Raw genomic sequence first — 27,948 nt, 5'->3', positions numbered from 1 at the left:
TGAATTACATTGTTGCTGTTTGTTTCTTTACGTATTTTCTATAGGGATTTTGTCAAATCCTAGATTAACACAAGAGACAGCAAGGCAAAATGGGATAGGATGAATGAATCTCAGTCTAATTTAATCAATCAGTAGAGTGATCAGAAATTTGTTACCACTCCAGATCTAGATGATCTCCAGAGGTCCCTTCCAACCTCAACTCTTGCCAAGTAACTGAGCCAATTCCACCCCAGCACGGCTCTGTTGTCAGCAGCCCATACATCTATCGTTTAAAGGCTACTCTTTTTGCAAGGTCCAAAAGGACACTTAAAAGGTGCAGGATGTGCCAAACAGCAAAAAGGCACACTTTTTCTTTAAGCTTCCAAGCTTAATCAGCTTTGGGTTGTGTTTTAAGGTCCTCCTCTCCAAATCATGCGACAGAAAGGGACAACTGCAAGTCAGCTAGAAAGAGGCAGCTCTTCCCTGAGGAGGGACCCCCAGTACTGCCTCCCCAGGGCAAGGCGTCCCAGAGCACTCCTGCTCCCTCCCTGCTTGCAGGCAGCAAGAGACAGCTCTTCCCAAACCCTCCTAACATGGCCTCCTCTTCGCACTGAACCTTTGCTGTGTTACTCCCCTGCCTGCTCTTCTGCCACTGGCAGTATGGTGCCAAAGAGTGCGAGTTTCCATCATCACCAACGCTGAGCTAACTGCCAGCTTGTATGTCTTTCTCCCACTGACTTGAAGTAAGTGGTCTGGCTCACACACCCCAGGTCACCAGAATGTGGTCACCAGGCACTGCTCCTCCACTGCCCTACAGTGAACAGATGCGAAAACAAAGTTTAAAGCAAAGAGAGGAAGAAGATGGAGGATTGTGAAATAGTATTCTCCTTTTCTGGAAAGGACTGCTCCACTCTCATGGGTTAATGCTCACTCACAATTACCTCTCTCTACCACCCTATCTGGAGCCTGAAGCTATAGTTTTACCTAAATTTAGAATTCTGAGAATTAAATATTAGGACTTATGCCCACTTCCAAGTAATCCATCTCACTTAAACCAAATGATCTCCCTTGGGCACTGCTGTCTTTTTCAAACCAGTCAACCTAGAAGAATAACTGCATAATAAAGTCAGGTAAAATACCACACTAAATAGCACAAATAAGGCATGCAAATATCTTAAAAGCTTACATAAAAGGGCAGGGATGTCTTTAAAACCCAATGTATTAAAATCAAAGGCCAGTCATYCACAATCGACTATATACTAGTCAAAGCATATGCTACAGTTTTCATCTGTGCAGCTTAGGTCAGAAACATTATTCTGCCCATTTATTTTCAGCTAATAGCTATGCTAAGGTAAAAGTTACAAAGAAAGTTCAGAAAGACGTCATAAAAAAATTACTAAAAATCACTGTGTAACTGAAATTTTTTATACTAGCATGCAACACAGATCTCTATCAATAGATYTACTCTCACTTAAAACTTTGAGTGATTTGGAGCCTTCATACTGGCTGCCAAATGAAAGCTTTATAATAAATACCATACCTGGCACTAGGGCTCATTTCTCAGCCACACAAGGACCATGAAGTGTTTTACAGACGCTAACCATGCCAGACATCACAATTTTTCAGGATGAGGCAGATGCAGTGAGAACTTAGAAGCATTTTAGAAATCCCAGGAAGTCTGACCTGAACTTAGGCTACATTTTTGCATAAGATTCCCATACTGGACTATACACCTACATGCAATGCAGTTAGGCACAGCCCACCCAATAGACCTGGTGTGCCCAGAACATGCTGGATTTATTGTGAATTTGCAGACTAATACACAAACACTTGAGAGTTGATCTGAACATGAACAGTGGCTGCTTGCCTCAGATCTCTGGACATCATACAACTGAGCCCGCCTTTTCCTGACAAGACAAAACTTGCAGATGCAAAATGGGGACATACCCTGGGAAACTCGGACACTTGGTAGCTCTTCTATTCTGGAGGAAAAAGTGCAGGAGCTCTACTTCCCTGCTTCTGGTGGTAACCATAAGTCAAAGCTCTCAGTTCTATAAATCATTACCCTGTTAGTACACCAAGCAGCACCAGATTGGACACGCGCTTATTTGGCTTGTTTAACACCATCTGCCTTTACGCATGAAAGAACAGTTTGAGTCATGTAGATGCTGAATTACTCTCCAGAAGAGCACTAGTGGAAGTGATTCATACGTTTTATTAAGTAATATCATACATGTTCTGTTATCAGAAGCACAAGAACCCATTTTTGGTTAAGGAAACATTGTCAAGGTCCATTGGACTAATTTTGTCCAATCTTGACACAGGAACATATGGAAAATCATGCCATGGGGATTGGTGGTAATCTCCTAAACAGACGTTCTTGCCATAGGAAACATTTAGAAGGAAAGTAGGTGTGACTTATGAGATTGTCCGCACACATAAACCTTTCCCATAGCAGAAACACCCTTTCCATTCAGTTCTCACAACATCAAGACTTTCAAAGAGAGAAAGACAAATAYATAACTTTGACAGAGAAAGAGAATGGCAAATGCCCACTCATTTTGCGTCAGTATAGGAACAGCCGTGTGTTAATGCCTAATAAAAACAGCCACGATGCTCCAGTAAAGGGTTATTATTCCACAAAAAATACCTCAACATACAGATACTTCAGTAAGCAATTTAGAACTCATTTGCCACTATAACATATCAGATTAGTTTCTTTTCTTATTACTACTATCTCTCTCAACCAACCTTATGTTAATATCCAATGATTTTTTTTCTAGTCTATTTACTCAGTTGCTTCACTAAATATGCAGCCGGTCAGTAACAGGAGACCTATTCTTAAAGATGAGACTYTGTAGAAAACTAAATATTAACTTCAGTGTTGTAGCTTGAGCCAAAAACTGTATTTTAATGCTACATTTAAGTGTTGTATCTTGCTCAATTACTATCAAAAACCACCACRTCTGTTCTGATGGTATAGACACCAGCTTTAAATTTTCAGATTAAACTGACCAGAATCTAGCAAGAAGGTTGATACATGGTTCTCAGTAAGTTTGTGTCTTCAGAAGCAGTGACCTTGGCAAACACACTCAAATATAGCATTTAAGAAAATCAGGGAAAGGCTCGTAAGCAGGCTTGCCATACAATGTACAGTTAACACTTCAAATTAAGTCTTAGAAACACAAACTGAAAAACTTTTTCAAACTCTATTAAGAAAAGGGAGGGAGATTTTAAACAAAATCAGAAAGACAGCAGGAAACATCAAAGYCCACAGAGAACACTGTCACTACTTCCATAGCCATAAAAAGCGAGGCTGGGTAAACTAAGCATGACAAAATTAGTYCACGTAAGTCCCTATCGCTTTGGGCTGGAAGGCAAGCCCCAGGCGACGGCGCGTCACGAGCAGCCAGGGTGTTGCCGGCTCCTCCTGCAGGTTCCAGTTCCTCTGCCCCACGTTCAGCCGCTGGGAGGTTTCGTGACCTCAGCTGCTGACCAGCCCAGACCCCGGCACCTTTGCAGGCTGAGAAAGCCAGGCGCTTTGCTTGCACAGAACACCATTTTACTTAAACAGAGTTTATATGTTCTGTGCTGGATATGCAACCAGATTACACCAATTTATCTTTGCTCTCAAGTTCAAGATTCCATTGACATTGGACATTTTGGGTTAGGTTTTTTTTTTTTTTTTTCCTCCCTCTTAAGAAACCCCCAAACTCTGAGCCTCTAGCTATTGCCAAAAATCCCACCAAAAAGAAATTTATAACACAACCAGGTAAATTCATAAGCTGAAAGCCTTCATGGCTTATGAACAAAATGAGAGCCTTTCTTTCTGTCCTTTAAAGGAGAAGCGCTATTTGAAAAACAAAAGGCTTCACTGTTGTAGGTATGTTCAAAAAACACCAATTCATGCAGTTGCACACCTAGCATAAAAATTTGAGGATACAGCAAACCTTAAAAAAAAAAATAAGGACAAAACAGCAGTAGGGCAGCAATACAAGCAGTTAAAACAAAAAGGATTTCCAAATTAAAACATCTTTTTCATGTTTCCATCTCAGTATTTTCCATTTTATGTTAGCATGTTGCAGCTGCTGGGTGAAATCTGAAAACTTTCGCAACAGGGCTCCTGAGCTTCTGGAAGAAGTCAAGCGTTGGCTCAGGCTCTTAGTCAAAAGGAAGAAGGGTGCATTGTCTTTTGGAAACATCACACATTGGATCTTCCTAGGTCAATGAGCCATTTTTAATAGAAGGATACATCATATTGTCTTGTTTATAAAYTCAGCAAGCTCCATCTTAAAAGATTTCTTGCCGTGACATTCAGAAGTAAAGCTGTACTAAAATACTATTCCTCCTCTTAGTTTAGTTTATTTATGGCCAGTTTAGACACCCTCCTTGTATCTAAATGCCATCCTTTAGCTTTCACAGCTCCATTCTTTCTACTGTGTCTTCCACGTTTTGACATTCTAGAGAGCTACTGCAYTCCCTCTTGGTTTTCAGTTTGTCAGGCTAAACAAGCTAAGGTCTAGCCTCAATTTTATAAACSAGGTCCTCCATCCACTTGATCACTTGTATCCCTATACAACAAATATTCTTCCTTCTTGAGGACAGTGACCACAACTCTGATGGCATATTCTCTGCAATCCAGGCAGCTCACTGCTTATGTGCCTGATTCCTTCATATGTGAACCAGGGACATTTTTGCCTTGGCTAGGCTATATTTGAAGTTGCACTATAAGCACTGCACTCTGTGAAAACAGTTCAGATGCTTAATTAAATCAGTGCAAATATCTTTAAATTGAGTTGTTGGCAAATTATGACTCATGGGAGTTCAGTTTAGTTCACTGCACCTTTACGAAGACAAACCTAAATTTATACAAACCWTGTGCTCATTGAAAAATACAGCACTTACAGACCTCACGATACCAGTAAAAATGCAAGCCTTATAACCCTGAACCAAAACCCTAGCACGGAAAGTGGAGCTGGAAATGAACACTAGTCCATTCCCTTGCCCCAAGACAGAAGCAATGACTTCCAAATTACTCTAGACAGACCCGTACACAACCTCCAGGGAGCCTCCCCAGGTAATCTTTGTCAGTGCTTAACTGTTCTTGGTTGGAAATTTCTCCTAGTTGTCCAATGTACATCTCCCGACAGTATTACTGAAGAATAGCTATCCTAGAAGAACAGTACCTCACCTTAGTTATTTCCTCCCAGACTAGACAAACCTAATTCTTTCCACTGCTATTTACAACCACATAGTCTGGATCTATGGTCACTGTTGTAACTCCACTCTGGATTGTAATTAGTCCACGTCTTTCTTGAAGAGTGAGCCCTGAAATTTCCACCAGATAGCATGCAGATAGTGGTCCAGTGGAGCTACAGGTTTCACATATTAAGAGAGGAAAATCAAGGAACATCAGTTTAAATCGGAGTTCTGGTATGCAACCCCATCGCTGACATATATCCCCACTTTTGGGAGGATTAGAGACTCAATAGATCAAACAGATTCTTTTATAGATTCTTAATGCTAAATCTGAAAAAAAAAATAAAAAAAAGATAGCTTTTAAATGGTGAGCAGCCAGTTGAGATCACTATGACTGTTCAAATTTCAGGCTAATTTAATTCACTTGCAGAATCTGCAACACAATAATGCTCTAATCCATTTTCTAGAAAAACTTTAAAGTATCTCAGTGTACTTGCTGTGCCTAAGAACTGTGTGACAAGGCACCTCCAAAGGAAAATCCAGAAAAGCCTTTGGACATTGTGGAGAGGCCCATACATCTCAATTAGACAGCCTCCTACAACAACACACCGAAAGAGACTGTGCTGCTCATGTGCATCAGGCCACTTTCCTTTCCCAGCGATTCTGTTCATAATTATCATCTGAACACACTCATTCCCTGCTCCCCCCCCCCTCAGCTTTGTACATAACCCCCCCCCCACTTTCAGCTCCCCACAGTGAGCAACAAAGTGACCTTGCTTTTCTCACAAGAGTAAGGAAGGAGTCATACAAGTCATACACAGAAAAGGTGCATCTTAGATTAAGAAAACCTGAGGGCAACACAGACACCAACTCATACAAGGCAAAGAGGAAGGTTCATCTCTTTTGGGATTCAATCTTAACTCGTGAGAAGAAAGAGTAATTTGGGCATAATGTTACCCAGTGGGAAGAGATCCTCCAAATCCCATCTCATGTTGAAGAATCAAGCCAGCTTCAGCTCAAGCGAAAGGGCAAGGACAGGGATTCAGACAACCCCAGCAGAAGCATCCCTGGCTCTGCCCTTTCTCCAGCATCACTGTCCAGGAGGGCTCCTCATTGCCACGGACTTCCAGCCCAGGAAGACTCAAGGTCTTTCCCTGCCACAACAGTCCACTCTCACTTACCCCAATCCCCTCATTCTTCTGCACCCTTAAGAGTCCCTGAGTCACTCTTCTTGCAAGAAGCTTGTGTGTGTACAGTTTATCTTCTTTTGGAAAACAGAGTGCCTTCTGAATTTTCTGCTGCACTCAGACTACGTTATCCCCTCCCTTACTCCCTCAAAAAACAAAACCAAAATAACAACAACAGCAAAAAAAAACCATATTGCTGAAACTTGTTTTCCTTTTCACAGTTTATTGACAGTGGTCAAACTCAACCTGACACCAGCTGGCTGTATATCAGTTTAAAGGCTGCTGCATATCCCATAAAGATAACTGGCTCATAAGCAGACCAGCAGGCTAGAAAGTTCTTTGTGTGTTTGAGCCATTGAGAGCTGCTGTCAGCTGCAYGGCTCCTTCACCAAAAGCTGTTAACTCTTTCCTGACTGGCACTATCCCTCAGCTGTGCCCAAAGAGCAGCAGATACTATGCACACCTTTCGGGTAGCACACAAACAAGAAGTCTGGAATAATCACTTGCCCCTTGCCAGGTATGATGGAGAAACACCAGTGTTATGTGTTTGGCACGACTTTCTTAACAAGTYACATTTTAGTTATCCTGCTATTCAGTAGCAGCCACAGCAGTCATTGCTGTCCTTTCTATCCACATTAYATAAGTGTACCTCTGCCTGTGGACAAACTTCTCCATTACCAGCTTTAAATCACGTTTTCCCAAAGTACATTCACAGTAATTTTCAGATGAAGGAACATTAGGGACTCACTCTTGTGAATCATCATCTTGCCTTAATACCACATGTGATCTTGTTTTCAAAGTCTGCATTCACCAATATGAACTATCCCACTCACCAAGAGAAAGTGCTTCAGAAGAARCAACCTACACAGACTGAGGGAAAAAAAAGTCAGCTTTTAATGACAGTCTACATTGTGAAAGTCAATGGCATCGACTGGCTTTGTGGTATTCCCAGACACCATTCAGCTGCTTGTGACAGAGCTGGATGGAAGAAGTTGGACCATTTCCCCTTGCTAGGCTTTGTTAACTGCTTTCACATACAAGAGATTAAAACCATGTATTTGTAGTGCTATTTTTGAAGTTTGTTTCTGGATTGTATCAACATCAGCACAAAATATTGCAACTCTTTCTGCTACGTTTTCAGCTTAAATTCCTTGTTATCTCCCCCATTGCCCTTTTTCCTTCCAAATACAGTACAGCAGCGTTACAAAATCCAGTAACATATCACATTTCATATCCCAAACAGTATAGCACAGATGCATACAGAAATAAGCCTGTGTCAGATCCTACTCAACTATCTTCAGGATCATTTCTGTATGTTCAAACTGGGACTTCAGGCACTCCTGGCAGACAGCTTTGCTTCCTGGAACCAYGGAAACTAGTGTAGCACATGCCAGAAATCCCATCCTTTTTCAACTCCAAGTCATTATGAAAAACCGGGAATATTCTGATTATTAAGTAATTGGACATTCCATCAAATTGGAAGAATATTATTTCTAACTTATATGTATATACACACACACACACACATACACACATGTACTATGAAGTTACAAAATACACAGAACAGGTTTCACAACTCATTGTCAAAACCACAGAAGCACGCGTAACGTTCGGAAAGGATCACCATTCAGGTGCTAAATGTAGAGACTAGTCATATTAGAACTAGTATTTTTATTTAGCTATGAAAACAGCCTTTTACGAATTTTTTCTTTCTTTTAGGTTTTCTGACGAGAGCAGAAAAAGTTACTCCCCAAGGCTAGGCTGCCCTGCCAATCRCATCTAGCGCTGGCCGAGAGGCCGCCCTGCAGAGCACGGCTTTCCCCCTCCCGAGCCAGGGCACGAAATGTTTGTCTGTTGTTGTAACGCACTGAATTCTAAACTGAAGTACACRAGTAACCACGAAAATAAAGCAAACGGAGATGAAAACTCTCAGAACATTAGTGTTGCAAGAAGGGAATAATAGACACATTACTTTCATATATGTTCTCATATATATATATATATTTTCATATTATACATGTATTATTATTTTATATATAATACAGATTTGTTGTTTATTTTGCTACAAAGGGGAGAGCGAGAAGGAACGAAACCACGAGTGCCTGACACGGACTAACACCCAAACTCCACCCGCGCGCAAAGCGGGCGCCTCGCGCTCCCACCAGCGCCGGCTCGCAGCCGGCAGGCGCCCGGCGCCCGCAGCACCGGGGCCTCGTGGCCGTACTCCCGCAGAGCCCGTGAGACTCCCCGCTTCCAGGCGGCTCGAGGTCACGCGTTCCCCCGTGCCAGCRGGTGACCCAGGCTCCAGCGCACGGGGCCACCGAGGTCCTCGCAGCCACCACCAGCGACCAGAGCCCAGCGTCACGGGTTTGGACAGCTGCGCTTGAGATGAAAACAGTACCTGARTAAATTCCTGCCTCGCAGCTCTCTCTCCAGCTGAAGCATAGCTGGAGATGGAGCCTATTTAATTTTCTTTTCATGTTTTTAACCTCAAACAGACTATTTTTCATTAGCTGAAGAGCATTACGCAGTAGCATTATGCCTTGCCTTCTCTATAACGACACTTGGATTTGAGACAAAATTATTTATTTATTAGGGGTAAAGTTAGGAAAGGACCTACACAATTAAATTTGCAYGCTCTCAGGAAAGAAATTTTGACACATTTTAACCGACAAAGATATGAAAAACACAGATGTAGAGAATATTGGTGATCTCCAAAATGCAGACATGCAGTTAAATCTAGAATAAGAAATCTTCTCTTTTAATCTCTGTTAAGTCATTCAAATTAACTAGACTGAAACAGGGCTTACTGAAAGTTATAGGAAAATGTTTTTTCAGAATTCAAATATGAGTAAATATTTTTTGCGACACTAGTAAACATCCTGAGGAATCCCTAGCTGGAAATACACAGAGGAAGTACASCTGGTTAACCTGGGACAGCCTCTCATCACTTACTTGAAACCTAAAAAGATCCTATTTTACTTATTATTTAGAGCTCAAACATGCCACATGGAAATTGCTTCCATAGTTTAGATTCAGAGAATCATTCACTGCATTATCCACAAGCCTTGAAATACAGCAGTCACAGAAAACTTCTTGAGCAGCAACGCCAGGAATTTGCACCACGGAAAGAAAGGCACAGAGTGATACAGGACATCTGAGACGCCCGTGAGAGGCGCAAACAAATAAGGGCTGCAAGACCGAACCAGCTGTTTACCTCCCCAAAGTTGCTGGATTGCAGCTATTATCTGAAGGTTGAAACATCTAACTTGCCATCCTCTTGCAAAAGAAGAAATACATTTAAAATCCACCACAGGGCTATMTGCGTTATTCCAGGCTTGAGAAGAGGATGCAACTAATAATCATCATCTTATTATAGCTTTCATATGTTGGCTGCTGTTCCAAAGAAAGATGGATTAAATATCACTTTTGTTTGGTTGGCCTCCATATTAAAAGCTCTCTGATGACCTTTCATTCCTAACAGACTTTTAAAAAAAAACCCTATTAACTACATTAGGTAAGGTCTTGGTCTTCCAGAACAATACCCTGAAGAAAAATGATTTCAAATTTAATAGACAAAAATAGGATAGGATATACACACATAAAAATCAAGAACTCTGGCCTGTGAATTCCCTGTTTAACCGTATCAGTGCTGTAGSTTCCTGCAGTACCTTATCAGCATGTCTCAAAACTAACTTTCCAGAGCAACTACACAAATCTGAACGTCACAGATTTCCAACCTGTAAATCGCAGCGGGAGCCCTTGATGCTGTAACAGACCTAAAGACGTCCTCCCTGCACCAGGCACACTCCCAGCACGGCAGCCGCTGCCAGCGGGAGCTTTCRGGGCAAACAGGTAAAACAGTAAGGAGACAAGAAGAAACAAACAGGAAGACCAGGGTAACKTAACATTAAGAAGTTTCACACGGAGGTAAGATTTTGCAGCTTATTAAATACCTGCAACTCTTGCAGGCTTAGCCCTTAATAGGATTTAATACTTCCTACTTTTAACTAAAAAGGAATGCCACGTGAAAAGGCTAGCCATAATCTGGGGTTTTTAAAAGGAGACAGGAGGTACAGTAGTATGAAATAAAAGGCCCTCAACTACTGAGCTTTCAAAATACAAGAAAAAGGTGTGGGGAGGGAACCCTTATTTCTTAAATGTCTTTAAATTCACATAGCCATTTCTAGAACAGGAGAAGTTCAGGTAAAGGACTCTGGGAATTTTCTTGCCAAATGCAAACTGAGACAAGGTTAGCTGAAGAAATTGTTCTCAAACCCCTTCTCCCCAGAAGTTTCTGTGGAAGCCATGTAAATTCTCTAATAATATACATATAAAAGGTGCATTAATAAGACAGCATTTCAGGAGTTAGCGCTCAGCGTGCATTACAGACCGCAAGCCACCCGTTGCCCCCAAGACACATCGTGCATTTCCTACTCTGCAAAGCAGCACATCACAACACATGCCAGTTCAGCTGTCTCAACTCCCTCACCCAACTATATCGTATCACATCCAGAAGTTTTCATTTCTTTCAGCTCTTTCAGTTATCTTGGTTATAAAAATAAAATGTTTTAACAATTACTTTATTATTTACTATTTGTATTCCTGCTAGTTTCATTTCTTCACACGACCTACCTATGTTAAATTTCTGATGAAACATACCTTTGCTATATTGTGAAAGGAGGTTTGGACAGCAGCCTCTCCGAGAACGAATTACYACCAGCAAGCTGTACTGAGACTTTTGCTTCAACAAAACTTTGGCTTTAATCTAACCTTAAATGWGAGTGTTCAAAGACCACTTACTCTTAGAGTGTTAATGCTCTAGTAACAAATATCCTTTGATTTACTGTAAATATCATTCTTTTTTAAAAAAGACTATCAAAGTTGCAGCTCAGAAAAGTTTTAAGTAGTTAAATTCTAGATTTTTTTAAAAAAAAGTTGCTAAAAATTGTTTAGTAAAGGACTTGCAGAAGGAAGTGTAAGGCTGGATTAGCCTTGCAGGCAGACTCATACGATTGCCCAAGAAGTCAWTGGGTAGAGTACCAATAGATAAATAAATATTAAAGAAGGATCAGAATCTAGATATARATTATCATCCCAACCTTATAAAAACACTAGAGCATTAAGATCAAAGAAAAACTCCTCAAGGTGATTTATTTAAAATATCTTAAAGAATGGTTTTTAGAAATGTGAATTAAAAATTAAAAATAACTAGAAATGCTGAAGAATAATGTTTTGACTCCACTGAAGCAAACGTTTTCATGCAAACCTCCTTTAGAGCCACAATTTCATTTTAAAGATTGGATTTCTTCAATTTCTAGCATCTTATGGTAGGATAGCTCATGACCAGCACAATCACAGTATGCCAAGGYTGATATATCAGTTACAATGTAAAGAAACAGTTAAATATTTCCAAAGAGTATGGCTTTTGTCCTTCCTACGCAAAATTATATCTGTACAAGTTTATTACCAACCTAAACTATTATGGATACTTTTAAAAGAAAGTACTTGAGAATTAATAAATAAAAAGCTTGTTTGTTTTTTTTAACTAGGCAGGCTTTGCCCACCAGAAATATATTCATATTCTGCACTACTTACGCTACATGCCCCCTCCCCGCCCCACACACACTGCTTGATTTTGAAAGCCTGCAACCTTTAAAGGGGCTTTTAACAAAGAAGAAAACTTGTCATTAGATGAGCTATTTAATATTCACTCAAATTAGGACGACATGGAGCATTTTATTTTCATGCATTTTTCCTCACTTGTGCAAGAGTTTAAACCTCCTTATAATAATTCCTATTGCATGCATTTTTTCTAATTAGCTTGCAGATATATACACCTGCAACATGCAAAGACCAAGTAAACAGTAGAAACTGTTGCTATGATATGAAAGTAAACAGCAGCTCAACAGGTGAGAGAAAAGCAATCTAAATCAAAACATAGCCGTCACTTTCCAAATGCTTCACTCCTTTAGGAGGACTGTTACCAGATATATACCACTGCACTACATGGCAGTCACTTAACAGACCAGATAAGTGGCATAATATTCCTTAAAACAGTTTCTTACAGAAACATGGAACTATTGGATTTTTCTCTGAAAAGCAAGGTAAGCATTTCAGCACATATTTTTCACCTGCACATTTAGGATTAAGAAGCCTTTCAGCTGAACCTCCCACCCTTACAGCTGGATGTTTCACAGAGTTAGAATACGCTATTCTCTRTTCTCGCAGTCTGTTCCACTTTGTGTAGGTTGCAGGTCTCTYGCTACAGGCTTGCACACTGCAGCTGTAGAGTGGATACAGTTGCTTTCATTATCTCTGAGGCACCGAAGAGCAAATTATTCCTTCACTTAGATTGGTCTTTCAACATAGCAAGGGGAACAATATTGCAAAGACCTGCCATCACTACGTCACTAACAATTATTTTAAAACCAGGTAAATTGGTGTAGCGATYCTGGGCAGACTGAAGAACAAGCACGGCTGGTCTGTGGATGTCATTACATCTCAAAGTGCAGAGCAACCCTGAAACATACAGCTTGCGTATAATGCTTATTACATCAAATACATAACTCTGAATCAGCAGTTTTAAAACTTCGGTACTCCTCTGCCTCTTGCTTATACAAGGTATTTAAAAGTAGTTTGCAATTTTTTACTGCTCCTCCTTTCTTAAAAAAAAAGAAAGAAAGAAAAAGAAAAAAGAGCTCATTAAAATGGATGAACAGGCTTCATYAGCAATTATCCATCTTACTGTCTTAGAGGTCTATGAGTAATTATCATTTCAGTACGTGTAGGATCTTCTAGTTAAACCAGTCCTTCCATTTTCCAACTTATCAGTTAACTGCAATCTGTGACAAAGCAGAAAATGTTTAATTCTAACCTTTCAATGTGCTTCCTGTCAGAAAAATACACACAAAACTATTTATATGTATATATATAAAACAAATYCAATATATATTGTTCAAAATTATGCAATAATGATAAACAGTGCTTTTTTCTTTTTTGAACTTAATTCATCCATGCTGGGAAGTTATTTTAAAAACAGGTTTCTGCTTGAAGCATTCCACTACTTCCTCCATATGGATTATATAATAAAACAGCAAATACTATACAATATTGTATTTTATATATATTTATATTTATACACACACACACACACATATTCTAATAGCAGATAAATACTGTGCACAAAGTAATCTACATCTCTGCAAAATTTCAGATACTTTAGCACACCGCGAAGCCTTTGGCTGTTTTGCCAGGCTGTCAAGCAACGCAGAGCAGCCGGTCACCTCTACRCCAGGTGCTGCAGCAGCAGCTAGCTCGTGCAGAGGGAATCGGGTGTTTCCGAACGCCCCCCTGCTCCTGCTCCCACCCTGTGGCCCCGCAAGGCTGCTCCAGACAAGGCGAGCGGCCACCTTGCAGGAGGCAGCTCTCAGCACGGACCGCAGCTTCTGCTACAACGCTTGCCCACTGTTGCCAAGAGTTTGGCACCTTTCACAGGCTAAAATTTAAGAAGAGCAAAAGGAAAGGATCAAGRGAAAACTCATCACTTTCTGATTTCTAGCAGTTGTCAAAAAAATTCAAAGGTTGTATTTTATTTCTAAGGCTTTGTTTTTTCAGGAAATAAGACTGTAACGACACAGTGTGCAGGAGCACACACTCATCTTCCCTATCCTCCACAGGACATTCAGACCCTCTAGCCTGTACAGCAGGGTAATGACTCATATGAGCAAAACACCCTCCAAGTTTCATGGAAATTGATAGAAAAGAGAAAGACGAGTTCTCCTGCTGCAGCCACTGAAGGAAAAATTGCAGAAAGAGCACAACCCTACCAACCGCAGAATCCACTTAAAAGCATATTCATGAATATCTGAACTGTGACAGAGGCTTCACAGGGAGTTCACATCTTATTAGGTACCAAAAATTCCAACTACATGACAACTTTATTAGTTACACTACTCACAGAAATTATATATATAATGAAATATATGATATATATCTTCAAAGTACAAAAGTCATGGTTCATTAGAAACTGTAGAGTTCTAACACAAAGATTAACTTATTGGAAACRTTTTAATGGCTTTTTTCCCTTCCTCTAATAGATAACTCATAATTTACACTTCAGCTCCTAAAAATCAGAGGCAGCTTTATTACATGCTTTCTTCTTTCCAATCTTTAGTATTTGTATATTCAGTCATACTTAAGTTTTCAGTTGCTTCTAGGACTAAAAGAGGTAATGCAACTAGGAYAGTGGATACTTCAACAGAAAATGATACATAAATTAATTTTACCATTTTTTTAAAAAAAARCRTTTTCAGTATGCATATTGCTATATCATTAGCTGCAACCTCAGAATTAGGGTAGCTAAGCATCAAGAGGGCAGGCAAAAAGATTACAGGTATCCATCACTGTTAATCTTCAGAAGATAACAGCTGTTGCACAGTAAAATGTTATGAAATGTCTTTATTTCATCTCACYAGATTCCGCCTTGTTTTCCTTTGTCCATAAATTCTGATTTTAACCTCAGACTGACCATCACATCACAGATCTTACAAATGGGAGGTTAAGTCTATCAACTGAAATCTCAAAATGCACAAGGTGGCTGGGCAGGCTGSGTTAAGGACAGCTAGCCAGGTATCAGGAGTCTCAGCTGAAGAGTGCTCTCACCATACAAAATCATCAGCCATCACAGCTGTTCCTGTTGTTCTTTGCTGGACAAAGAAGCAGCCAACAACACACCTGGGACAACTGGCTGATTATGTTATGTGAAACAGCATCTACTGAGATTAGTCATAGAAGATCATTTGATGCAATTATGAGAAGAATGGGAGATGAAAAAAGAGCAAGCGACAGAGACACACAGTGGTGCAGGAGGCGCTGAAGACCAGGACTGTCAGCGTACAATTTTGGAGGAACAGGCAGAATGAAAGGAGGAGGAGGACATGAAACTAAGTTTTTATAAGGCTGCACCCACTTTTAATGAAGCCTCCCTAACACCACAAAGGAATGCAGAAACTGAATGATGAGTCACCCTATAATCCCTTCCCTAATTTGTGACACAACTACATCAGCATCAGTCACACCTCTCACAGTGACTCTTTGGGATCTGTTTTCAGGTCTTAGGTCAGTAAGCTGTATTTTCTGTTATATTCTACTCATGCAAATCTAATTTCTCCAACCTCCAGTTAGCCAGTTTTAGTAACTCTCCATCTTCATACTGAAAGATTTCTGCCCAACAAGGGTGGCACTTTAGAGCAACGTGTTTTACAAATTGAACAGATGTTCAGCAACATCAAAGGGAGAAAAACATGGCTAGAAAAACATCAGTGGCAAATGCTGGTAAACATCCACAACCCTGATTTTTGCAACACACAAGCGTTTTTGTACATAGACTCCATTGCCTCAAGTGTCTCACTTCATACGTAAGAGTCTGCAGCCCAGAAACAAAGATATTTATAGAAAAAGTATTCTTTGAAATCTGCAACTGAATGATAATAGAGCTGTTCCCCTCACCCCTGAACCGCCTGAGAGATGAATCTAAAAAAAGTATACACATACTTTAATCAATRAAGCCTTATATTTAATACATTCACATTACTTAGAGGCAAATTGCCTGTCTCTAATAAGTAGTGTCAAGCAGTGGAAGAAAATCCCACAAAACATCTATCATTTATTCCAGAGACTTAAAGACATGCTGGATCTCATTTCCCCTCTAACCTTGCAGCAAGGATCTACGGTTATCTCCTCTGATTTCCTTTTTTTTTTTTTTTTTTTTTTAAAGAAAGAAGGAGTCCAGTGATAGCACCTACTTTATTGTTAAGCGACAAGTAAAAGAGGTATTGCTTGAGTCTCCTCCCTGCGAGGGGAGGACCAAGGACAGCAAGGGAAACATAGTAGCCCACTGCACAGGAGAGTCACTCAGCAGACTGGTACGGTGGGTCCATCCCCAGCCTAGACACTGTGTTTGAAGAGGAACAAGAGTGACCAGCTGTTGGATTTGGGTTCCCCTATCGTCACGCTACCTCTTCTGGGTGCTGCTCCTAGCTCACRCAGTCCATGCCAATCCATGGGCCACGTGCCCAACAGGAGGTGAAGCCTTTACAGAAACTCACCCTAGGTGCCCAAGTTTACCACGCACTGCCCAACGCTGGTCTGAAACCAAGCTCACCAGGCAGTCCTCAAGGTCCAAAATGAAGATACCAGGGTGAGTCTGCTATTTAAAGACAAAAATGATTGTGGTGACTTGACAATGAAGTGCCTTAAAAGCTCTCAGCAGAATAATTCTTAGAAGAATTTATAGCTCAAACTTATTTCAGGTAACTTCAGTCCAGTTTAAGGCCCTGCTATACATCTAAGGATCAGCAAGTTAAAGTTAGATGCCTTCCTCTCTCTCTCTCCCCCCACCTCTTTTTTTTTTTTTTTTTTTTTTTTTTTTTTTTTTTTTTTTTTTTTTTTTTTTTTTTTTTTTGAAAGTTATAGAAAATGCCTGTTTGTCTCCTGGAACGGCACTACGAGAATTTTGAATTAATAAGACCCTTACAATAAAAGTAGCTCCAGAATAGCCAATTACGTTTTCCCACCACTTGCCCTCATTTTCCTGTACCAAAAGTTCCTAGAGTTCACAGGCTTTAGTTAGGCTGAACTGCCAGACTTAAAACTCAGTAAGATCAGTGAAAGATGTTATACAAGTTATTACAACTTGTACAGCAAAATTAGCAACCTGGAGGGAAGTACAGGCTGATACTATATCTCCAGAGGCATGTGCAAAGAAACATGTGAAAGGAAAAACCACAACATGAACAGGCAAGGTCACACAKGGACTACAAGCAACCATTCCAGTGCATTCCTACCAACTCATTTTACCTAGTAYCCTGTGGCTTAATATGAATGGTTATATATTTTGTTAATTTTATATATACATAAACAACATTAAGTACAACAAAATCCACTTTTAGTAATGATTGCTGTGTTCGCCAAAGGACAAGATTAATATTCTTGTCCTCCATTAGTAATTGAAGGCAATATAAGCTTCTTATTGCAACTGAGAGAAAAGCAAGTCTATTTTATTAGTGCAACACTCGCCTTATTATCTGCAACAATTTTCAAAACAAAAGAAACATTGGTAGGAAATAGAAACAAAACAAGTGCAAATGCACAAAAACATGGCAATTTTTCTTAATTAATCAGCAAAATCTACRACAAATTGAACAAATGTTTGGAATCGATTTTACAAGACCTAGATATTATCCARTGCTTCAGCAAAGAGCAGTGCAGTTCCGCAGCAATGAAATACATCAGCCGGTATCTTTGTGATTCCCCTCCGCCCCTCTTCTATGCTGTTCTCTTTTAATAGACCAAATTGATTCTGCTCAGTCAACCAGCAGATCTGTTAGCTCCAGCAAGTACAACAGGGCACTCTAAATGCTGCTTTGACTGAAAAATTCCAGAGAGCATCAGGAAAAGCAATGYTAAGGAGTTGCTCAGTGTATAAGCTAAATCTAAAACAAAGACCATAATTTAATCCTTGAAGCACATGCCAGGGAAAGGAATGCATCCACTTCAGAAGCAGACCTCAGCAATAACTATTTTATATTTCTACTGCAACAGAAAGATTCAATTTTCAACATACGAAGTAACCAACCGCTGTTTGTTCTTTTTAATAAAACCTCATTTTATAGAGTATCAGCAATTTTGGTTTATTTGGCTAAATAAAAAGCTACAGCTATCTGTAAAGTCTCACCATGTTTTAAACACTTAAAACATCCCAACAGGATGTTTGGATGAATACTGATAATYCACGCACAGAGTACATTACTGTACTCCATACAGAATCACAGTACATTAAAGCCTACATGTTGCTAAACAGTTAACACAAAAGGCAAATWAGATACCTACAAGCATAAATATAGCTAGAAAAGAAGTCAGAACACATCATCGCTACAKATTTAAGTTTTGCTTCTCTGGATTAAGACGAAACAAAACGCTTTAGTAGCATTCAGAAGAGCTGGACTACAGCCGGACTTTCAGAATCTGAGATATCAGAACTGATAAATGCAGTAACTACATTACAGCTTTCCTATTTAAAAGCATTGTAAAAAGACTAGCATGTAACAGACAGAAATAGCCATTTTATTTGGGGCTATTTAATAATTTTCCCAGAAGAATCCAAGAACCAAATGTGCTTTAGGTTTACCTAACCAAAAATTACACTAAAATTCAAATTAACTTTGGTAAGGTGCTATAAAGATTCATGTTAGAATCGAATACTTCTTGAAGTGTGTTTAATTTTACTTTAAGAAGTCTGGAATGTAGTTGGGATTGAATTCACAGAAAATGGCCAAAAGAAGGAAAAAAAACCTCACAAATGTTATTTGAGCCTGTGTTCTCCTATCTTTTTCAAAGTTCATGAACAAGTGCTTTGTTTCTCTCTGTAGCAAACAACTGAAAAACAGATGGTACTAGGCTACAGTTACTCTTTCTTTGGTAGTTTAACGTGCAGATTCTCATAATGTGGCATCTCATTTTACCCATTATTCCTACTGCATATTTAACAACCATATTATACATTCCATTATATTAACACAATACAGCAAAATTATTTTGCAGTAAATCAGTTATGTCACAACATACACAATTGGATTTTATCTAATACAGACCAAAGCGCACATGCACTTACATGGCAGATTCTGAAGACAGGGGGAACAAATTCCATCAGCTCCATAAGTTTGCTATGTTGGAATAATGCCGTAGCCATGATGGGGTTAGACCATATGAGGCATATTTACTAGAGGTAATATCAGTTGGTCTAAAAATAGTATAGCTGAGTGTGGGAGAAGGGTGAACTGAAAACCCAGGCATGTAAGTCCATTCAAGCCTGAAATAGGCTATSTTCCAAAAATAAAAATCCAGATGAGGATACTACTAGAGGTTTTTTTTTTTTAAAATCTTTCAGAGATTGAGTAGACATTACCTCATCACCATACATACCAGCTGCCTGTTTAGAATGAGTCAAGTCACTGCTAACAAACAAAATAACGTAAGAAATTTTTGGTGCAAATTCCTTGCCAGGTGATTAAGGCCTCAGTACCAGTCCATCAAACCCTATGGAGGACAGCTGAAATTTTCCTTACAAAAAGGCTCCCCAAATTGTTGAATGGGAGAAACATGTCATTCTGGGCTCTTTCAAATGGAGAAGAGTGCCCACTTCCTTCCAACACATTTTCTAAGGATGACATAGGCATTTAGTGACTTCTTACGATCATCTCTGCTGCTTCCACRACACAGAAGAACAAGCAGARAAGACTCATGACCTCATACTTGCACCAAATTCTTTTTTTGTTTTGTTTTGTTTGTTTGKTTTGTTTTGTTTTCTTCCACAGGGGCAAGAATGTCTGCAAGGYGAAACTCAGAGGAATAGCTCAGAAGCAATGCAGCATCTAACCCAACTTCAAGTGGACAGAATTCCCAAGCAGCAAGCTACCTTGGACAACCATCGTGTCCTCCTGACATGATGGTTATCCGAAGTATGGAACYGATTTCTTTGGAGGACAGTATGGTTTTTATTCAGGGATATGAGAAGCTGCTTACGGTTTCAAGATTGGTACCCTTATACCACAAGGGAACTATCTAATACATAAAACAGGCTGTCTCTAATTTGTGGTTTATGTGGAAACTGGATTTGGAGAGATGTACAGGTACTCACTGGGAAGAAAGAGCTACAGAGAGCCAGAGCGCACATGCCCTTCTTAGGTACAGAAAAACTTGCACACTTTTACCAATTGATCAGAGGCTTTCTCTCATCCACTCAACAGAAATGAAACAGAACTGAGGCACTGCGGATCTAAGACTTSTTTGTACAAGCCCCTCTTCTCCTCCCCCCAGATATACATTACAGACTTGAAAGATCATCTCCATCATCCTGCAATTTTAACAGCAGGTTCAGACTCCCACCTCCACCACAAAAGAGTCTCCAGACATTCATTGTTCAAGACAAAACAAGGAGTTTTGTAGGAGTTTCAGAGCACATCACTGTAAAATTCACACCTAGCAGAAAAATAGGTTTCTCAATTCCAGATCAGGCAGAACAACAGCAGGAAACAAGTTAATTAGTTCCTCCATTTCAGAGCTATGCAGAAACAGCAATGTACCAGAGGAAGGTTGTTTCTAGCTGTGTGACTTACTAMCTCCACAGCACCAAACAGCTCCTTCCTTGCCAGATTAGGTTTCAGGCACAGTGAAGTCAAGTCTCACCAAGACAGCACTCATTTTTTCTGCTAGGCCAGTATCACTTCTTGGAAATTATGCATTTCCATATTTAACTTTGATTTCATATGTACAAACTTGAACAAGTAGAAAACTGGTGTTCTGACTCTGCCTGACCATTTCAGATACTCTTCAAAAATTGCCTGCATAAGCCACTCATATTTCAAAGCAATGAAGATGTCTCTCCCAGCAGGAGTGCCAAGTGTCACACATCTCACATGACATGCATTTGGCTATCCTYTTCTTATTCCCGCAGGCTGTCCAGATATCGCACATCAGTATTTGCCTTATGTTTATGCTTTCTGGCCAGTCAAAGCTGCCACAACACCTACTCAAAATGCCAGCAAGTCTCCTACTGCTGGCAACAAATAGCTATGAAGTGGCAAGTCACTTCTCAACAAAAACCCAAATCTACCACTGCAGCTGAGCTCCCAAAGCACAGGAGGCTTATCAATACCTCAAGAATCCCTTCACRCCCAGTCCTTATACATCAAGTCCCTCTGCTTGCATCTACTCACCCAAGAATGCCTCTTYCCAACCTCTGCAGCATCTCTAATATCTCAGATCATGCAAAAATCCTGGTAACTCCAACAGCTGACAGCAGAATTGCTATTGCCACCCTTATTTGAGCAAATCATCACCAGAGCTACCGAACTTTCTTCAGATCCCTGTTATGTCCTGACCACAAAGCAAAGCAGCAATCTCAGACCATAAATGTAAGCATGTTATATACATATTTAATGAGTCAGATCGCATATCAAATACAAGCATTTTCATTATTAAGATGCCAACTTCTAATGTCAACATTTTCCTGTCAGCTGTGTACAAAAGATAACCAAAAGGATCAAAAATATACTTTACACAAAGTTCTTTTTTGTTTTCTAAAATCATTTCTTCTTACTGCAGTAAGACCACACATACAGGGTGAAAGGCTTAACTAGAATTAAAAAGAGCATACAACAACCACTCTCTAGGCAAAATGTATTCAAAAGAAAAAGGAGTCTTGTTTGATTCAGAGGAAGAATCTGAAGTCTGACCCAGGTCTATTTCATTTACTGAATTTGAGAGGCAGCCTATTAATAGTTCACTACCATATTCCTATCCAGCTTCTTCATGTCATTGAGACAGCTATACTAACAGACACCAGATATAGATATATTTTCATATTAACACTGTAAAGCAGAGCTAAACCAATTGTTGTAGTTTAAACAGCAGTCACTATTTCAAGAATTAACTTGAAACAGACAAAATTGGACCGAGAGTTAATYTAATATGAGCACATAGCAATATTAGATTCAGTCTTTCAGATACTGTTTCCCTCCCTACTTCTCCCCAAGGAATTTTCTAAATTATTCTGTTAACTTACACTATGAAGTTTGTCCAGATGATAAATTAACTAGAGGGATAGTAAAATAACCTACTCTTGCAACATCAGATGAATATTGTCAGTGAACAAGGACACTATAAAAGCCAAACTAATTCACCAGTGAAAACAAAGAATTTGTTAGTTTTCCGGAACCTCTAGATTCTTGACATGGGACCGCAAGACATCCTCTTTCCAAATAATTTAACTCTCATGCAAGAAGTTACTTATCAGCTAGAGCACTGAAAGTAAACTTATGTTAACAATGCCCATTTTATAGGCTTGCGCTTTTAATAATGCAAACATCTATCTGCTCACACAAAAACATTCAAGTCATTGAGCCTCTGTGGTACTTTAAACAATTTCCATGGATACTCTAAGTTAAACCATGTTCTCCAACTTGCACTGAAATAATTTAAGAAAGAGATTACACGAGCATCAACATATTCTCCCCTATAAAAGGTAACACATTTAGAAATAAACTACATGCTTTTCCTCCCTTCCTCCATTCACTGTCAGCAGGGAAAGATGAGCTTTTCAGTTCTCAAATGAAAATTTGGCTTCAAGAAACGGTATCAGCCTTAGAAACAAAAATTAGTGAGTTCACACAGGTCTACCGTTAACAGTTTAAAGTGTCCTTTATCCATCTTGCATTAAAGCAAAGCCTAATCTCATCCTGTACTTCTAGAATATTCATACCGCGCTACTAAAAACAGTTAGCTACTAGCTGATCTGAATGAGCTTCTTATTGAGGAGTAAAGACTAAGAGATTAAAAAAAAAAAGTATTTGCTGTTCAAGAGCAACAAGGGCACCTGTCCTTTAAGTTCTTAAATCTATAATAATACTGAATATGAAACAAACCAAAAAAGTATTTAGAACTTAATTTCCATCTTTTAAAGCTCAGCTCTCCAAAAACTTGGAACTCCTAAACATCCTAGTGAGTTAAGACATACAGTGGACTTCTCCCTCTACCCTGCACTGCCCTTTTCAAATCACACGACTGAAAGATTGGTAATGACATGAAAAGGAAAAAGCGTCTCTCTCTCACATAGCTCCCCAAGCATCGCTATAAAGTCCAACACCTTAACTAAGCTCTGCTCCGGTGAGCACCTCAAGGCCAAGCGCCCTGAAGGTTTCTTGCAGTGGCTTGTGAACACCAGTTCATGGACTGGAGAGCACATGTGGGGCAACCGGCGCAAAAGGAATGGCTTCCCTTGCAGCACGCACCAACAGGCATTTCTCATCTTTCTGCTGTGGGCATAGAGCAGAAAGGAGGAGACCATCCAGCCTTTGTGTATTTGCAACAGACACAACTAAACTGAAACACAACAGAACAGAAGCCTCAAGGGTCCACAGCCAAAGTGAGAACTGGGAAATTCAATGAGGCCCTTGCATTTGAGATAGTACCGCATTAGATTTTTCTGCRGTTTCCCTACATGTTACCAAAGGGAAATAGGATGCACATTTTGAAACCATTCATCTAACTAAAAAGAATCTGCCTTGCCAGCATTATAATGGCAAAAGTCTGTATTTCTTGTTCATGACCTACCATTTTAGTTATGAGTACAACACTGAAATACTGTTTCTCTGAAGCCTCACAAAGCAATAGTATGTCACCAATTAATTTTAATTATAGGTGTTGAAAACCTTAGAATGCAAACCCTGCCAAACTGAAAAAACATACTAATCCTCTTCCAATGTTTCAGTTTCAGGAAGGAACAATAACTTATTTTCTAGTTAGAAAATGACTAAAGCTTTCATGTCTTCTCAGACAAATCTAAAACCTAGATTCTAGTTTAGTTATCATTTGGATCCTACCCCAATCCTAGCTGTGATTTCAGATCTGAAACCTAAATCCATCTCTTCAATGAAATAAAACTACTCAACAAGAATGGCTCGCAAGGTCTTTGTATGGCCGGACCGAAAAAAAACAAAAAACAAAAAAAAMCCCACCAAAACGAACCCCCMCACACACACTACAAAGACACACAGGCAACAACAACTGGGCTGAGAAAACTGCTGAGCAAGGACAGAGGATTAATGGCTGTGCAGAACCTCCACGCTGTTAGCTGTTAACTCGCAGGCTCTACAGCAGCAAGCATGAGTGTCTCTCTAGAAGGAAATATGCCTAGTTACAATTTTTCTGAAAAAGGCCTTTTGTTTTTGTTGGTGCAAAATTGTAAAGGAAGTCGTTCTATGTCCTCAAAAGTATGTTGAGCAAGGCTTCTACCTTGTCTTTCGCTATGGCACAGCACTTACATAATTTTCAAAATACCAATAATAATGGATTACTTCACATCACTCTTATTTCCACATTTCTGCAATAAAACACTCTAACTGGATTAACATAGTTGTATATTGGCCTCTGTAGTACTATTTACATACTTCACCTGGTTGCTTACTTCTTGCAAGCCAATCCTAAAAGCATAGGCCTCATATGATGATTAAAAATCTGCACGATTCAGTTAGTTTTCAATCCAGACCAATCTACTGGCTTTCAAAATTCAAACACAACCTCATGTTACCTGCCCTCTGGCATATGATTACCTCCAAATCTGTACAGCTAAGAGACATCAATGTTTAAAGAGAAACAACAGCCCTAAACACTTCCGTGGATCCTTACCAATTTTTCTAAGTTGCTGAGTAATAAATAAACCTTCCCTCTAAACTTAAAGGCCTAGAAAAAAAATTCTGTATTAAATGAAAAATGTTTAGTAGTAAGATCAAATGTAAACTGAAGTACATAATTCTTATTAGTTTGCATTATAAATTTATTGAATGATTACAGGTAAGTCCTTGGACTCTACCATTAAAGACTCTAAACTTCTAATGCTCTCTTCCCATGCATTTGGTGCAAAAATTTCTAAACATGTGTAATTAGGAGTAAGAAAACCAATCACCAGTTAAACTTCACACTGCAAATTTCCTCACCCAATCTCTTTGGGTTTTAAATGACCAAAACAGTAGAATTTCAATAGAATTTGTTCTCCAATATATTTAGTAGTCTTCCATAGTTAAAGCTATTCTATTACAGAAAATATGTTAAAAATATCTATTTCTATTCCCCTTCTAGAGCATACTGAGAAAATCTGGCAGCAAAAAGGAATTCCTAATCTATGTGATTGCTCTGTTGTGACAGAATTTGCACGCACTGGTCAGAATAGGCAGTTAAACAATATTGGCCTTTTTCTGCATATAAACATTCCCTCAGAGACGATCTGAATTATTTCCTTAAACAAATTTCAAGCAACTGCAGTTGCTTGAACACCTTACACATTCAAGATTCAGCGTCAAGCACAAGCCAAACAAAGACAGGCCCTGCCTGGCATGCTCTGCTYGCAGCACCACCGAGCTTGCCGAGTTCTCCTTTGAGTCTCCTTGGCAATCCTGCAGCTTCTCCCCTCCCTCCCTAGCACGGCTTGCGGGGTCCCCTCCGGGTCCCCGCAAGCCTGCTGCTTCCGGCTGGAGGAGAGTTAAACCCTCCTGCACCAGCGCTTCGCATCTGTGGCTTTGCGGCCTTTTAACTTGCCTGACTTCTATGGCTGTACATTTTGTATCAATGTCTAATAAAAGCCAGTAAAATAGATGATTATGAAGACTGAGAAGTGCTCCCTGTACTTCTTATTAAGGAAGCAGGGTTGTGSTGAATTATGAGTATATCGTACAATGAAGTCACTAGGGAATAAAGATCTGACCGTACATTTATCAATGCCTATCCCATGAAGTTGGAGTAACCTACAAACACTGTGTGCCATTAAAAAAGAAAAAAAAAATCTTTATCACATTATTTTCTTGCTATCCTTAAATATTCCTGTAGCCTATAAAGCTCCAGTCCAAGTTTAGAAATCCAGGATTAATACTAAATTTTCTAGTTTCCACCACAGTGGTGCAATAAACTAAGACTAAATAATAGCTCAAGAAAAAAAAAGACTACATTAAGATTTTCTTTCAAACAYGTTATTCAAGTGGCTGTTAACAACAGAGATAATGTAAGAAATACACACTAGAAGCTTCACACACAAAAAAGCATAATCTACTGCCATTTCTACAGAAACAAGAACACATACATTGTTAAAAGGTGACAGCTATGCCCCTAACCAGCAAAAGACAGAATTAGGTATCTAAAACTTTTTTCTCTTCAGATATTATGGGATGAATTCACTCTAGAGATCCAGAACTTGAAACAGGCCTTTCATTTCAAATCTTTGCTTTTAAAAGGTATTTGGACACCAACACCTTGACCTAACTGAAGCACTAGTTTGTAATATCTAAAAAAGGAAAGCACTCAAGTACTTTCTAAGTTATAATCCACTAGAAGCTTGCAACAGCCTTATTTTCAGAACAGCGGAGAGGGCAAGTAAGGGGGAAAGAGACACACAAGAGAGATTCAGTCATTGTAAGAGTGTAACATGTTGATATTAGGAAGAAAAGGAAACTTCATTTCTCCAAATGCCTTATATATATGCATGTAAATGTATGCACGTGTATATGCACATACATTTTTTACTTATATATATATGTATAAGTGTGTGTATATATGTATATACACACACACACACCTGCTGCTCTACTACTAAATCAAGCTACTCCTGTCTGAAGTGTCAGTCTGAACTGGCCTTGGCAGAGCCTGGGTGCGGGGGGGGGGGGGGAGGGAGGGGAAGCTCCGTTTAGCTCTTGTCAGCATGCTCTTGCGCATTCAGAGGGATTAACTCGTGACCTTTTTATGCAATATGACAGGTCCTATACTAACATAGGAGTTTTAGCCGTCAGAGACCAGTGCTGCGAGGGTTAAGCCAGGGAGGAGTGTACATAAGGTGGTAGATTCAGAGCCAATGAAAATATTGTGCTATAGTTAGATGCTGGATACTAAGCAATGGTGACTATAAAGGTGGCTCAAAGCTGAGCTCCTATAGATGACACTAGCATGTTGCCCTTAGCCYCTAGGCTTACAAAGCAGAAAAAAATGCAGGAGGATCAGCTCAGCTTACCTGAAGTTCACACCAAGCAACTTCCACCCACGTCTCTGTGTCCAGACCCTTATAAACGGTTTTGAAGGATCCCCTCCCGAGTTCAATATCAAACTTTAGGAACCTGCCGTCCAGGGAGGTGGCAACTGCTTTCATATCGGCCTCCTCCTCGGGCTCCTCTTTCTTGGACTTGCCCTGATCTTTAGAAGCATCTGGMGCCTCTCTCCTTTCCGCATCTCTGCCAGTCTCCTTCTGCTCTTCGGCCCCCGCTATGCCGCTGCCGGCCGGCCCYGTCTTCAGCTCCGCCGCAGGCTCGGCCTCCGAGCACACCTTCTCGGCTGCCCCGCGCCCTACCTTGGCCCTCTCTGCAATTATCCTCCTGGTTTTAGGGAGCAGAATGATTTTCTTCTGATGCTCTGACTCAGGAAGGTCGAAAGCAGGTTCCTCCTGGTCCGAGTCCACCACGCTCCTCCGGAGGAACCGCTGATGGACCAATTTGGGGTCCTTGGTGCAAGGCACGCGGAGCGGCGGCGCACGGGCTCCCTCGGCTCCCGGCATTGCAGCAGTGTCCGCGTCCGCCCCACTCTTCCTGCCACCGACGGGCCCATCAATATTCATGCTCGTCTCCGCAGCCGGGGGAACGCTGGGCTCGGCAGGAGCTGGAAACCCGCCACGGCCGCCGCCTCCTCCGCCTCCCCGCCGAGGTGCCGATCTGGCATCGCCCCCAGTTTCCATTAGATCTGAGGTCTCAGCGCCGGCCGCCGCCCCCGGGCCGGGGAAGTCACCGTGGTCCGCGCCCGCGCCGAGCCGCGCCACCGCCACCTGCGAGGGGAAGGCAGCGCCCTGAGCGCCGGCGGCCGCGGCTCTGCCCGCCGCCGCCCCGCCGGCCCCGGTCCCGCGCTTCCCGCGAAGAGCCGCATCGGCCCTTGAGAACGGCAGGGCTGCAGCCGGGCCGCGGCGCGCCAGGCTCCCCCGGCCCGAGCCGCGGCCTCC

General features: G+C 40.5%; 1 protein-coding gene across 12 annotated transcripts in view; it reads right to left on the bottom strand.

The window, feature by feature from the left end:
* The window catches only part of WNK2 (WNK lysine deficient protein kinase 2), a 116,784-nt gene extending 89,008 nt beyond the window's left edge, over positions 1 to 27,776 (bottom strand). For 11 of the 12 annotated variants that reach the window (XM_085302391.1, XM_085302393.1, XM_085302390.1 and 8 more), the window contains exon 1: positions 26,977 to 27,767. In XM_085302391.1, coding sequence (XP_085158517.1) covers positions 26,977 to 27,690 — 714 coding nt within the window. In that variant the 5' untranslated portion in view covers positions 27,691 to 27,767. Of the gene's footprint in view, positions 1 to 26,976 lie in introns of all 12 variants that reach the window. The other variant, XM_085302398.1, reaches the window with a different exon arrangement.
* Between the last annotated feature and the right edge of the window lie 172 nt (positions 27,777 to 27,948).

This window comes from Rhea americana, unplaced genomic scaffold (genome assembly GCF_003343005.1).
Source record: "Rhea americana isolate MKP2758 unplaced genomic scaffold, rheAme1 scaffold_19, whole genome shotgun sequence".
Classification (NCBI taxonomy): Eukaryota; Metazoa; Chordata; class Aves; order Rheiformes; family Rheidae; genus Rhea; species Rhea americana.
The sequence above is the reverse complement of the archived record's forward strand: the minus strand, read 5'-3'. Positions and strand labels throughout refer to the sequence as shown.